Consider the following 15,202-nt stretch of genomic DNA (forward strand, 5'->3'; position numbering starts at 1 on the left):
TTACTTCAGCTAGCAATATAGGACTAGTAAGAGACATGACAGCAGCATTAAAAGATGTCCTTCGCATACAACATGATGAACCGCTTCTTTTTTTTACTGATACAGTGCGTGTGCTGAAAGAGGGCGTAAAGGAGTAAAGCACTACCAGTACCAAGGCAGACTTTCGCTGTAATGAAGCAGTCGAATGCAGTACAGTTTTCATGTAAAGATGGAAGTAAAATGGGCTACACTACGGTGCTGCTATGAATGACCAAAAAGGCCTTCACATGGCTTGAAATTATGGTTTCTACCGTTATTCTTGCACTTCACCAGTAGGTCACTCTGTCATGGTGAACAAAGATTTGTGAGCCTCATTAGCTTAATTAAGGCTGATGCCAAAGGAAGGATGTAACTTAGGCATTCACAACTTATTCATGTGTGGCCATATAGACCGTTGACAGGGCCAATCATCACAAACTGCAGTCCAACCACAAATATTAAACGGCAAACAAACGCAGGGAAAATGAGGGGCTTATGATATACATAAGAAGAGAGGCAATAGTCACTGACAGAAAGGTATGCATAGGGATTTTTTTTTTTTTATGAATGTGAAATAGTAATAAATAATTATGGAGATTATTGATTATAAAGTAGAAGAAAAACCAACCACATACCGCTAGTGGGATCCTCACCCACAACCTCCAAATTTCACGTCCAAATTCATGTTCACATGCCACCGGATCCGACCTCATTATTTGGTTGTTGCTGTTATTTTTACTTTGTAACCAATTATCTTTATGAATAATTATTATTTCATACTCAACATGAAGAAAACTAAATCCCCTATGCATTTCCTTTGTGCCAGCGGCTGTTGGATCCCATCTCAGAAATATTAAAGGCATACTAAGAACGACTCCGTACAATTTTTCTCCTCTTTAAGAAATCTCTTCTGTGGCTCTTTTTGGCTATGCTGATGTTCTTCCGGAAGTGAACGAAATATTTCTTGCCGAAAACCTAGATTCAAACAGCCTTCAATTTAAATGCATGACCTCAGGGCAGAGAATGTAACGCTGTAATCACTGTCTTGAAATAGATGGCAGTGTATCCTAATCTCAGGGGTCCGCCAAGAAAAACTGTCCCAGCACAGTTCGCTAGTGAAAAAAGTGAACGGTGCTATTACGTATGTGCCATTTCTTTTTTTGCTTTTCTAGCTTAGAAAAGCTGCTTTTTTATGACAGTAGCCCTTCTTTTTAATTAGAATGTGTTAATCTATCCACACAGGCCAACAACAATTCGTCCTTGCCTTTAAGTCCTTTACAAATACTCAGAATGGGATTCTGTGTACATGCTCAAAACTTTTCTTGTACTGCCTCTAGCACTATCATCGAGCAACTTGTTTTTCAAGTGCACTTAGAATCAGAGATGCTGAAGTGCTTCGGATGTTGCAGAGAGGAATTTCATTGAGCTCCCCAAAGCAATTAAGGCTCAGTTAAGTTGAAAAGGTCTTGAGCTTCGTTTAAAACACACAAGGCAACTTTTATCCTGAGCCATATGGTGCCAATGATCTACATTGCTTTCTGCTACTCATAGCAAGTGGAGAAATATGTGGAGTATACAGGATAGCTATTCTGAAGAGTTGAAGGCAAAAGGAGAGACCTCTCGGAAACAGTTGATGCGCGCATTGCTAGGATTCCAGTTCTTGTAATCCAGGTGGTCACACAGGCGAGGAAACGTCAGGAGTAAACACAACTGGTTGTAATGCTCGCGGGAAGGACTGCACTGCTCCAGGGCCCCAAGGCAGGCCACCATGTCATCCACGCCTAGTTCCGCATTCTGGACTAGCCCAGCTTCGGAACGGATGCAAAGCAGCTCAAGAAACTTGTGCTTCAACACGGAAAACCTGCAGGACATAAGGAAAAAAAATTGGGTGAGTTTCCTTAGGCAATGCCCCTGGAACCTTTAGCACAGATGACATAGAGAAAACTATTCCAGACACCAGAGACGCTAACGGCCTGCACAGATCACCTTCACATAAATATGCTTTAGCGAATCACCTGCACTGATATTGACAATCCAATTTTATATTCGAGAGTGGTGTTTGTGCAGAAGCAATTTTTTCTGGTACATTTACTTTACACATCTTGTATCTTCTGAACAGAGGCACTTCATCTGAGTCGCAAGCATGCGGGCTCATGTTAAGGTTGCGCACAATGTTATAAAAATTATATTGGCTCAGTGCGATGGTGCTACCGTCGTTGTCAGTCACTGCTGCTGTTTATCATATATAAAGCCAAAGTCCTTCAATATCCTTCATGGTCGTGAAAATTCTCAGTCACTCTCTATGGGAGAGCTTCGTACACTGCCAAAAAGCAGCTGCACCTAGGCGCCGACATCAAGGGGATATGCTTTTGCATGTAGTGGAGCAGACAGTCATCATCAAACTGCATAAAAAATGATGCATTCCAGGGTGCAGCTGTGGCGTTCTTCGTTTTTGTTTGTTTTTCCAGTGTTTTAACTGGCGTTCTAATATGCTAATGTGTGCGTTTTCGTCAAGCCAATGTATTTCGCAAACAATTCCATCAGATTGTTGCACAACGGGCAGCTACTACAGCTACAGGGCAACAATGAAAAGGCATCACTTTGTTTCCCATCTGATGCCAAACTAAGATAGCGGTGGAGACACATCGTCCCCTGAAAAGAAGTTGGTGGCCTCTCATTTGCTTGCCCAAACAAATGCATTTGTGCAAAATATTTCAACATCATCTGGTATGATGCATTCATAGCAAACAGGAATATTGTGTCTTTGAAAGGGTGTCCACGCTGGAGCCTGGAAGTGTTGCGAAAATATTCAAAAGGCTCCCAGAGTATTTAACCAACCAAACCATGTTCTTGGCCATTTCCAAAGCAATGGTATATTTCATTTTTCTGAAAGGTCACCCACATTTTTTCACTGCGGAAAAAAAAACAAGGCCTTGAGAGCGACTGTCCATGCTAAATGCCGAGCCAGAGGAGGCAGTGGAGGCCTTTGCGCCCTTTGTATCATGTTGCCATGAAGCTTCGTACAGTTTAATTGTTCATGGTCGAAATCTGCCAGCGCGCAGTTCCATCACTCTGTGACACAAGAGATTTATCTCGATCGGAGCCACGTCTCATTGCTTCCAAAATGCCCCAGACAGCTGTAGTAGCTGCTTTTGGCGTCTTGTCTCAAAGGCTCTTTGCCAATTTTAAGCTGAGCATGGATGAGAAAAGCAGCACTTGCATGCAACGACTGTTGCTAAGAGCGCCACAAAGTCTATGCTTCTTTGCCGGCACAAGTCAGCCCCAAAAACATGTTTCTCTTTGAAGGCTCTCTCTGTCTCCCCGACTTCTAGACTGCTGCTGTGACCACTGAATGACAGTATGTGAATACAGTGCTCATTTGGTATATAAAGTGCTTGCTTTTTTACTTTGCGCATGTACACCGCCAATGAGTGGAGGTTAAGTTCGAGAAAATGATTTACATTACTATGGTAAATGGCACCACGTCACAGCATTTTCACTTTATAGATAGTGGAACCATGGTAGTAAAATGGTAAAGCTGTTCCTGCCAAAATTCACAATGCTAAATTCAAATGCTGGACAAGTGAAAATGCTCTCTGCTGAGCAAGTATCGCGAGAAAATCAAATGCTCTGTGATGTACGAAAGGCAAAACGCCTGAAGGCTGAAAGATAGCAACCCCCGGCATGACATTTTTGAGCGTTTGCTGGCTGCAGTCTCAGACGTTTAGTCATTTATTAGAACCTCCAAAGAGTCATCCCTTACTGGCTAGTGCTCAGAGTGTAATGTGAGGTACAGTTAAACAAGTGTTCCAGATGCACAAGCTCCCAGAAGTCAGCTGAGCAACCTAAGCTCAATATGAATCCAGTAAGTGCCATTTGCCTTACCACGCACTGCTCTGCAGTCACTTGTATGTTGTAGATTAATGAGCACACCACACATCTCAGCAATATTTCACTATTTCATTATGAGCATAGAAAATCCTCATGCAGCAGGCAAACGATCATGGATTAATAGTAGACTATGATTACAGATCTGAAGCAGATCCTCTTCTTCAATTCTGCGTAAGGTAACAAAAATATTAAACAATAGCACGCATCTGAAAGCAAAAGTTTCATCGGACATCTGGTCAGTTAGACGTGTCACAATCATCCCCGCTCGGCTTGCTTTCTGATGTGCAGTTAGGGTGCCCCAGCTAAAAGTAACCAAGCCTTTTGATAAGACAGTGTCCTAGCTCAATGAAACAAACTGTGGGCTGCTCAGTGTCATGTGGCCTAGCCGGCAGCATTTCTTCATTCTTAAATGCTAATTAATCAGTAAAAAATAGATAACTGTTCAATTATTGGCTTGAAGAACAAATTGTCAACTCAGAAGTTGAAGATCATCCTCAAAAACAGCTCACTGCAATGTTTCGAACAAGGTACCATTTACAAAGCTTTATTTATACACCTTAAGAAATGCTATCACGTGATCAGCTGCTGGCACATACCTCACGCTAAACTAATACACAAGGCCCCATCAGAGGGTGTGGTCCAGAAAAAAGTGTGCTTACATGCACTAGCCCTAAAACCTGAAGTAAGCAATTTTTTCTGTTTCTATTCTTTGTCTGGCCCTCAATGACCTTGAAATAAAATAAAACAAACATTTTATTCCTGCAAATGGGTTTTGATTCCACAGAAACACAAATAGAACAGCTTCACTGCCTACTGTACTAGACCACTATGCCATTGCCGCAGCCAAACATCCCGCATATTTAACTGCAAGTCTCTGGTCTCTCCTGCTGTGAACTGCATGCCGCAGTCTCCAACTTCCATCCGTGCACAATGGATCCAGAACCCACCAGTATCGCATTGCTCTCTCATGGTGTGTTAAGCAGCCCCAAAATTTTAGTGCGCTTCCACTGATGTCCCCAGTCATCAATTTTGCTTATCTTTGTCTAAAGCCTGCTCGATCTTGAGATCAAGGCTTGAACTGAAACCGAAGTGTAACCAGATGTGCTAGCGCGCCTAATTCCTACATGAGCTAACCATGCTGCCTTTTTTTTTTTTTTTTTTAAGCAATAGCTTCACTATGTGAGGTAAAGTAGAGGTCACTGTGTGCTTCTAATGGCCACAACAGCTTTTATAATTTAATTTCTTCTATCACCTGTTTCAATTTTGGTTCCAATAGCCAGGTGAAGGCTATGACAAAGTTCTGTGCAGGTCACGTCATGAAAAACAGATATAAACACTGCTTCTTCCCTTGTTATGATTCTGGCTCCTGTGAAAGACTTATTTTAGCATTGCAGTGAATAAAAACGATAAAGAGACTACATTACAGTGTTGTTTACCTCTTGCACGTAACCTAAATAAAACTTTGATGACATTGCCCTTGCTCGGCTGTTGAAATCAAAACCGAGAAAGTTGAGAGAAAAAGAAATTCAAATATTAATTATTCAGTAACCGTAGGCAAAAACCACATGGTGGGCGTGATGCAGTAATGCCTTATGCATCATTAACAAGAAAAAAACATACAACCAAAATTTGGCATTTACACTCCCTTATTTAAAACACATTCTGAATTAAGCATGTGATGGCAAATCAAACACTTGCCCCGAAAGGTGTTCATGTTTGCCTGCACCTACTCCAGCAGTGCAAAAAACTACAGAGCACTAAAAGCTCTAAGTGTTTCAGCTTACAGAACCAGGTGGCAAAATTCAAGATTGCGAGTTTGCATACTTTAGCCAATTCACTCAAGCGAGACCAGTGGCAGTGCTGTAATTATCAACAATGCCATGTGGAAATATAACAGTTAACAGAACACCTTAATGGTGTACCTTGCACTTGAAACTTTCCGGCTGAAATAATGCTTGATTTGGTTTGTGGGGTTTTACATCCGAAAGCGACTATGAGAGACACCATAATTTAATAAATGAGAGCTCCGAAAATTTCGACCACATGAGGTTCTTTAACGTGCACTGACATCGCACAGCACAATTGCGCCTTGCTTTTCGCCTCCAGTGAAAAGCAGCCGCCGTGGCTGGGATCCGATTCTGCATCCCTGGGCTCAGCAGTCGAGTGCCCCAACCACTGCACCACCACGGCGGGACGGCTGAAATAATCCTCCACCATGCAACATGAAAGCAATGAGAAAGAAATAATGCAGAATACTAACTTGAAGCGCTTGATGTCAAAGGCTTCCATCTCCTCAAGAGGTTGAACAAAATCCAAAGCATTGTCCCATTGGCCATCCAGGATCAGCTGGCGCAGGAACAACAGGTCATCAGACAGGGCATCATTGATGACCCCTGATTCCCGCTCCAATGCCAGTTGGCTGATGCTGAGTTCCCGATTGGCCAGAAACTCTAGCACCAGCCGCACCACCTCCGCTTCTTCCAGACATAGATGAGCAGCCATTTCAGCCTGCTGCAAGTATAGGGATGGAGCACCACACCAATGAGTGCAGCCAGATCGTTCACAAGCATGTGCATCACAATCACAACAGTCAGCATGCACAAGGGCTAACAAACTGAAGAAACTAGGATTTTAAACATACCACAAATAGAGCACATATAAGTCTAAGCTTCAGTTTGCACCTAAGGAACAATAGTTTTAAAGGGACAGAAAGCAGGCCAAAATATGTCATGAGATTATGGTGGAGATAAAAAAAAAGATCTTGCCTCATATAGTACAGATCGAGCACTGCAGTATCAAAGAAAAGAGGCTTTACAATTTTAATTTGCCATTGAAAATCGCATAAAAACAACCGAGGTGCTATCTAGCGGAGAAACCCTAGTACTTTCAGTGTAGCCCCCCACGTGACTACATGTTGGCAAAATATCGCTGATCTTCGTAGCTGCACATTGTCCTTTTTTATTCTAGGAGTGCTTGCCATAATTTATCATATTTTGCGCTCTCTCCAGTGCGTCCTTAAATAAAAACCACCCCTGCTTTCGCACCGCGAGAGGTATGCTTTCAGGTTTTGCCACTAGACGGCGCCACAGTGTTTACAATTTCGTGAATAAAGCAATGACAGTGCCCACTAAAACTTTCGTCAACGAGGGCGTGCGTTATTGTGTCGTAACAGCATTGAGTGTGAAACTGAAAAGGCCGTTACTCTACGCAAAAAAAATGTCGAATTAATGTCTGGCGAGTGAAACTTATATTTGTTTTCGGTACGTCTTTTTTGTCGACCACCAGTCGTCATCGCGGTCGCTGCTCATGGTTTCCAGCATCGGACTACATAAAAACGGGCGCATGCATTGAACAAAAAATTTCCGATAAACTTTTTCTACAGCGTTTCTAACAAAACCGTTATGGAATCAAACATTTTAGACATCAATTTTTCCACTGCGGCGAAAAAAAATCGAGACCTAAATTCCAGTGTTCTGTCCCTTTAATTTCGGCTTTCCAATTCAAAGAATCAAACTACGGCACTCTCCTACACTTAAAATTTATTATGTGCTTCAAGGGCTGTCCATCAAATTTCTAATTGTGTTTTTAGAAATACTTCTGGCACATTTTTTTTTTTTTTTCTTACACAGTCGAGTCCCGACATATCTGATCCAGATAATTTGAATCACTGCCTACGTCGGACACATCATAATAGAAAATCACGAGTCTCAGTACATCGAGCTCAATTTTTCCAGTCATTCAATATATCGAACGGAGCTCTGTGCCCCTCCAAGTACCGTTTCTCCCAAAAGCGCTCTTTAATCGCTGTTCACGCACGGAGATTGGCGGCCAAGTATGCGCCGTTTTCCATGTCCCCTCGTCTTCCGTCCCCCTCCCTTCATTTTATGTCTTCAAGAGACTGGAAAAATCGCACTGCTGCGTGAGAATGGATGTGTCTCTTCTCGGCTTTGCAGGGGGCATCGCGAGCTAGGATGCGCACGCGCACCTTGCTCGGTCCTCATGCTTTGCCGTAACAAAAGGGGACAGAAAACATTAGTACGGTGTCATGATTTTTTCTCGGCCACTCGCTGGCAGCGCTAATGTTTTGAAACCGCGCGACGAGATGAACATGGGATGTGCTTGAGGTGGCTGTCGGTCTCGCACGCCACGGCGCCGCTGTGCGGTGAAGCCAACCTAGCTAAAGGCTAGCGGCAGCCCTACCCTGGCGTGCTTCGTTGCCGAAGGCATTGCGGAAAGCTGACTGTACCTTATTATTAAGAGCTACTGTTCTATTTAGAGTGCATTGGTAACAAGGTTCGACATCTTATAATCGCCGGTGGCTAGTTTCAAAGCAGTTTAGATCTAACAAGGCACTGCCAGCAAGCTGGCGGCGACGCAGGGCATATCGCTGCAAGAACCTGGTGCAAAGTATTCGTGCTGCTAGGCAATATGTAAGCGTACCACTGCCATTTTTTAGACGCCGAATTATCACATATCGAGCGCTTTGCTCGATATTTCTGGGTTCGACTGTACTTAATTTTTGTTTCATTTTATAGCTGAATTAAGATAACCGTTAAATTTTGTTAATGAAGAATTCAGAGCAAAGCTGTCATTAGGTATTCAAACTTTAAAGTAAATATGGTAGTCATCCGCAAATAAATACTTTTCCAGGATTAAAGCACAGTTCTCGACGGATTCCTTTAGGTTTACCCGAGGTTAGTTTTAAACATCCCAGCATTATATCGTCTGTTACTTCCATTAACAGCAGTTATGCCCCATTCAAACATACACGAGCAGTGCACCGAATCATGAATAAAAGCTATTCCTTCCAATTTCTAATCACGCAGCAAAATGGCAGTGAAGCGACTCGGTGCAAGTCTGAGGTGCGTTCATGTTCACTTCCAACAAAGGTTTCGTAGTTCATCATAAACCAGAGAAAAGAACACGACCTATACATGCGCACAAAAACATCCATTGCTTCATGTCTTTTTTGCTAGCAGTCCTTGCAATTATGCCAGCCTAATTACTGTAGACATTTATTACTGTGACGCAGTATGGAGGCGAAACAGAGTGGCGTCAATTGTGCTGTGCAATGTCAGTGCATGTTAAAGAACCCCGAGTCGCTTTGGGACGTTAAACCCTACAAACCCACTAACCAGCAGTAAATTATATGAACATTAATTAATTCGGAAAAGAGTGTGTGAACTCTTAAAATGACCTAGTTTATGCTCATGTCACTTGAACTAGTCGGGTGGCTTCATACTCTAATTATAAAGTTTAATTCAACTACGTCTTTACGTGTTGCCACATGCACAAACATTCAGAAGTGCAACGAATGAACAATTTAATCAGTTTTAAGTTGAGAACAGGAAAAAACAGCCAGATTTTTCAGCACCCTAGCTTCCTGCACTAGTGTTGCTGGCATCTAAAGTAGGTGTTGACCATACCCCAGTTTCCTGCGAGTAGGAATTCGGAATTCGCAAGGCTACTTGAGTGTCAAGAGCGTAGTTCCGCAAACCACGCCACAAACACGGTACGATCAGCTTCCGTTGCACACACAGTATGGAGAGAGGGAAGAAGAAAAACGGGGTGGAGAGTGGGAGAAAGAAAAAGACCACCAACGGCCTTGAAGTACGTTTAGCGCAACTTGTTTTTCCGTTTTTTTTTTTTTCTTGTTTTTTTTTTTTTTTTTTTTTTTTTGTTGTTGTTGTTTTTTTAAGAAACGCACGCGACTTTTTTCTTTTATTTTTTTCTCGGCGAATTCAACCGGGAACAAAAAAAAATAAAGATGGCACTACTTAGCAGTTTCAGTGTCAAAAATGTATCCCAAATGTTTACAATTTACTACTGGCATTAGCTTTTACAGTCACATTCTCACCAGAGCCCGCGAAAATAATAGTATTTAAATCTAGCGATAGCCCTTGTTGACTTTCTTTTCTATTGCCACAAATATTTATACAAGCAGCCTTTTTTTTTTTTTTTTTGCGAGGAAATATGTAAAAAATTGATGCCAACTTGCTCACATTTTGGGAAGCAAAATCTAGATTCATTAGTTGACAGTCGTTGTTCCTGCAGCCTTAACTAAAATACTGGCAAAGTTCTACATACTCTGACAGAGCCTCATTCATTACAATGCAAACAATGGTATATGGGACGCCTCAGGGCTGTTTGAAACAATATATGCATATGCTAACATATGCATATTGTAATTAAAGGATTGTGATCAATGTTGGGGAAAATTCTATTAGGATCATTTGATGATAATGTTGAATGCCTTGGCACTATATTAATTTAGAAAAACATGTTTCAGTGGCTGTTGCAAACTGCAGCTACAAATTCAATGCAGAATGCTTGTGGGTCCACTGATCAACTTTCTTTCTATGCAAGCTGGTGTGCTGCATACAGAAAAAAAAAAACTCACCAGTGGACCTACAAGCAATTGTGTTGAGTTTATTAATACAATTCCCGACAGCCAATGAAACATTTTTTTTCTAAATTAATGTAGTGCCAAGGCATTCAACATTATCATCAAATGAAGCTAATGGAATTTTCGCCAACCTACGCCATAATTCCTCAGTGACAATATGGGAACCCACAGGCATAACAAAAACAGGCTCGAAACCTCCACACTAACACAAACAAGTTTGGCCATGCTTTGGAGTGGTTTGCAAAACTAAGTTTGAGAATTACGAGCAGCCAGGATAGGACGTTCTAGCAGTACAAAGCAACAAAATGTTTACCCCTTCGAGGGCAATGTGATAAAGAAAAATGACATCAGAAAACATGCCACCATTATCCCATTGTGCATGCAAAATAAACTGCACATGAAACAAAATGAAGCTTGATTGGTAAGTAAACATTTTTTAGCACCTCTATTATGCTCCAAAATGACAATTGCATGTCACAATAAAGGCAATAGACAGTAGCTTTGCACAAACTTACAATTATGCATCACACAGAAATGCATTTGCACATGGCTCAAATAGAGTGTACAGAGAGTTCTCAGTAGATTGTAGCCCAAATTAAAGTGGCAGGCAATTACCAGCATGATAAGAACAAACATAACACAAGAAAGAAAAAAAACCTGCAGTAGTATTATTATAACAGCACAGTTTTTGTTGGTATAGGACAAATTTAGTTATTTTTCGTATTCACATCAACATTTGCGTCAACAACTACTAAGCCACACATCTACAAATGTGTGTCCATGCAACAAATTCACATAAGGTAAATTTGATGAAACATGTTTTAAATTTAGGGACATATAGTTTTTGTTTCTCCAAAACTTTGACAGAATTATTAAGAGTTATTTCAGGTGCAATAGCATGAATAGGTGTTCAAGACAAATTTGGTAAATGCACTGACAATTATAATTAACTCTGCATGATTAGCATGCGGCTGAATGCCCATGTGGTATCATACAAGCCTATACTCTGCTTCATCTTTCAAATGTTATTGATTCTCATATTTCCCGTAATTCCCATGGGAAATATTGGCATGGAATATTTTGCTCCAATATGCAGCAGGCCCTGAATCAATGAGCATGAATACATATTAATTATACATAAGACTACCTGATGATGCAATTCATGCAACAAAATAAAAGGTTGGTTTCTGGGGTTTAACGTCCCAAAGGTAGACAGGAAAAGCAGGATAGTTTTGCCTGTGTCACATATACGTGCTTCGATATGTAATGGTGCATGTTATTAAAAACCAAAAAGCCCGAAAGCGAACGCCGTTTTAATTATGGGTCGAGCACAAAATGAGAGGTGTGATCGGCAACAAGTATCGACTGTCTTATTTCTTAGGCAGTTACAGCAACAACTAAGGAAGTTTAAAATTACTGGCAATTCGCGATGTTTTGATATGGCCCGTAAAGCACACAAAAATGGTGCGTAGAGCACAGTGAGGAAACCAGCAAAATGAGACTCTCAACCTGCACAGTAACGGCTACTAAGAAATCAGGCAAAGCGCGTGAAAAGGTTGGGATAATATATATATACATCAGAGAGAAGTTTGTTTCAAGCAGCTATGTCCCATACTTCCATTTTAATTATTTTAATGAACACGTTCTAGACTCAGTCGGATCGTACTATGGAACCGCGCCGAGCAATTAGAGCAAGGTCACCTGCACAAGTACCCATGCTCCATAAAGAGAGAGAGAGAGAACAAGCCCGACGTCAAATATGCATAACAAGATGGTCCCGCGGTCATCGAATTAATGTAGCCCGAAAGGGCACGCCCACGCGCGATGCCTACATTTGATTACATAGTAGGTCTCTTCTATGTAACGGTTGCGGTGAAGCTTTATTTGAAGACTAGAGCTCAAATATTCGGCCCCCGCGAGCGTCAAAGCTGCACAGCATCGCCCTGTACGGAAGGAAGAGCGGGCTGAGCGGCTCAATTATCTCGAGCCAGCACGCTCTGCGGAGGCTAAATATAAACTCTGGGACGATGTCACAATGAATTAGCTCTAGGGTGGCTCCACATTTAACAAAACAGTGCCAGTAACAAACTTCGATACGTGCAAGCGTACACAAACGCCAACAGGAAGCAGGCAATTAAACTGAATCATCTATCCGCTCTCGCGGATGACAGTCGCTTGCGCGTACCGAAACGCGAAGCGAGATGCGCACAGTCTATCGCATATCGCTCCGAAACAAAACAGAGAAACCCTCAAATAATCTCCAAAAAGTGTCAATCGGGGACAAATACGGACGACTGCTCACCACAAAGGAGCCTCCACAAGAGGCCTGACACGTAAAAACATAAAAAATTGCAAGAATCGTACGTTAGATATGTCGCCGGCTGAAGCGCGGGCATGGTTACACTCACCTCTCGTGCTTCCGGCGCGCGGAGAACCGACAGACAGTGTGTTAAACGGGCATTTGAAACAGTTCGTCAGGACATTAAGCTTCTAAAAGCACTATAAACTAAAAAAAAAAACACGAGTGGACATATAAAACTCTCATCGGTGAGCCGATGGAACAAGAAGCCATTCAACTCGTCCCATGCATGGCAGACATGTTCGTTACCAGCAGGCTGCTGCTGCCCCCTGGAAAGCGCAGGAAGAAGCTATGAACGATGAAACTTCCGAGCCCATTCGGCGCGCGCGCGCGGGAAACTCAATGCTTTGTTTGGGTGTTTATAGAACACTGCCATTGCAAGTTTTCTTGTCCGAGCCCTGAGCGCTCACGGAGATCGAAGAAGAGTTTAATCATTTTCATAAGCCCACTGCGTCAGCGCTGAATCGGTTTACTTCTTGGTGAACGGATTTAAACGGAGGCAAACGTGCGCTCGAGACGACAGACACATCCCCTGAAAGTAGAAGTCACTACTCAAGGAATTGCAGAAAAATTTCATGGTACCTTGAGCGGGCATAGCCCAATGAATGTGCGCGAGATTGCTAAGCATTTCAATTGAAAGTTAAAACAAAATTGTGCACGAAGAATACCCCACGTGAAAGTGTACGCGGGGTCTGCAACGACTGCTGACTTTCGATTTGCTGGAAAAAGGAAAAAAATATAGGCAGGAACAAAGAAAAAGTAGCCCATGAGCTATTAGAAGCGTACTTCAACAAAGGAAATGACGATCAATGTATCAGTGACACTTCAATATAATAATGTACAATGCGAAAAGGAACTTCCTGCGCGGCTATTGTTGACCGCTCTTGATTTGCAATCTTTACCACCTCGTCCCCCCTGATTTAAGCACGTGTGTACACTGCATATATGTCTCAAAGACTTGAACAAAACCAGTTAATAGTTTGCGATCTCTCTGTTCGCTTTGGTATTTTTTTTTTTTTCCTATGACTGCATTTTATGCGCGCAACTTGATCATATTTGAGTAATAGCAAAAGAACATTTCCATGCAACGTTTAGTGATGCATAACTGCGATCCTCTGAGTTTCCTTCGTCGGTTCGTGACGGGGAACGAAACATGGATATGCCCCCAAGTTGAGAAGTAATCAAAGTAGAAAACACCTAGTCAAAATTCATTACAGAGTTCAATTTTCACAAATTAGGCTTCGAATTAGTTCCTAAACCTTAATTGAGTTTGGCTCCTTCTGGATTCTTACTCGCCAACTGGAGAATCTGGCTTGATTAAAGGGAATTAACCTCTAAGGATGGTTACTACTGCCTCGGTCGAAATTTCGCGTTCATCGACAAAGGCGATTTATCTGACGGGGTAAAACAACGCGGTGGATCGTGCGCTCTGACCAACTTATCGAATCTCTGTCCTAGGCTGACAACCCAAGTATAAGCAATGCCGTTATATTTGTTCTCCTCACCAGTTACTCGCTGTCTAATACTGATGCCAGTGCATGAAATTGAGTTAGTCGGTTTTCCATGACTGCAAAATTTAAAAAAAAAAAAAAAAAACGAAACGAAACGACAGGAGAGGAGAAGCCACAACTTGTTACGGACGAGGAAGAAGCGGGCAATGGCGCGGTTATAGGAGCGCTCGCTCTAGGACACCTGGCATTCATTAAATTCGTCTCATCATTACCGGTCACCTTCTGTCTGTTCTCTTTTCCTGTGTTCATCGGCTTTCTTTCCCGTAGCAGTATGAGCACTCGAGTCCATGCACTCGAGCACTGTAAGTGCGCGTGCGCAGGAGGGGTCCGGCAAACCGGTATACGTCTACGTGAGTACGCCTCCGGTGCACACGCGTAAGTGAACGTACCCGCCATGGTGGCGCAGTGGTTAGGCACTCGGCTGCTGAACTGTACCACCCGGATTCAATCCCGGTCGCGGTGACTGCGAGCTGCCTTTCGATTGAAGCGAAACGCGAAAAGGCCTGTGTACTATGCGATGTCAGCGCACTTAGCCATTCACTATACGGCGTCCTCATAGCTCATGTGTCACTGTTTTGGTTTATTGAACGCATCTGCAAAAAAAAAAAAAAAAAAAAAAGGGCATACAAAGCGCGTTTTCTGCGCGGAATTTTGTGTCTGTTTAATATCTCCCTACAAAATGGTTTGAACTGACCTCTATACTTTCCTCTCCGTAACCGCATGCACTGCCTATAGAGTAGCGCAGATCTGCGTAGCGTACCGCTCAACGACACACCTAGTGCGTTTTACAGAGCTTCCAAATTATATTTTGCTGGCCCACAGCGGCGACTTACGTTCCTAACGCGTGCTTGAAGCCTCAAACCACGATAAGAGCGCCCGCGCCTTTGCTCTCTTTATATAAGCCTGACGCTGTAGCTCTTAGCTATATATTTTCTTAGAAAAGAAAAGGATAACCATGGATAATGCCCGCCCTACTCGTGTCAGTGAATGGTGGAGCGAACACAACTTGCACTGGTG

At 42.5% G+C, this 15,202-nt stretch overlaps 1 protein-coding gene across 3 annotated transcripts in view; it reads right to left on the reverse strand.

Moving 5' to 3' along the window:
- Window positions 1-12,931, reverse strand: part of LOC146202543 (WD repeat-containing protein 47) — a 171,944-nt gene extending 159,013 nt beyond the window's left edge. Inside the window, exons 1-3 of one of the 3 annotated variants that reach the window (XM_084588212.1) lie at window positions 12,724-12,931; window positions 6,170-6,417; window positions 1,636-1,879 (exon numbers count right to left, since the gene is read on the reverse strand). In XM_084588212.1, the coding sequence (XP_084444338.1) occupies window positions 1,636-1,879; window positions 6,170-6,411 (486 nt within the window). In that variant the 5' untranslated portion in view covers window positions 6,412-6,417; window positions 12,724-12,931. Of the gene's footprint in view, window positions 1-1,635; window positions 1,880-6,169; window positions 6,421-12,617 lie in introns of all 3 variants that reach the window. The other 2 variants (XM_084588210.1, XM_084588211.1) reach the window with 2 other exon arrangements.
- Between the last annotated feature and the right edge of the window lie 2,271 nt (window positions 12,932-15,202).

Source organism: Amblyomma maculatum, chromosome 1 (genome assembly GCF_055883805.1).
Source record: "Amblyomma maculatum isolate TAMU_Amacu chromosome 1, ASM5588380v1, whole genome shotgun sequence".
Classification (NCBI taxonomy): Eukaryota; Metazoa; Arthropoda; class Arachnida; order Ixodida; family Ixodidae; genus Amblyomma; species Amblyomma maculatum.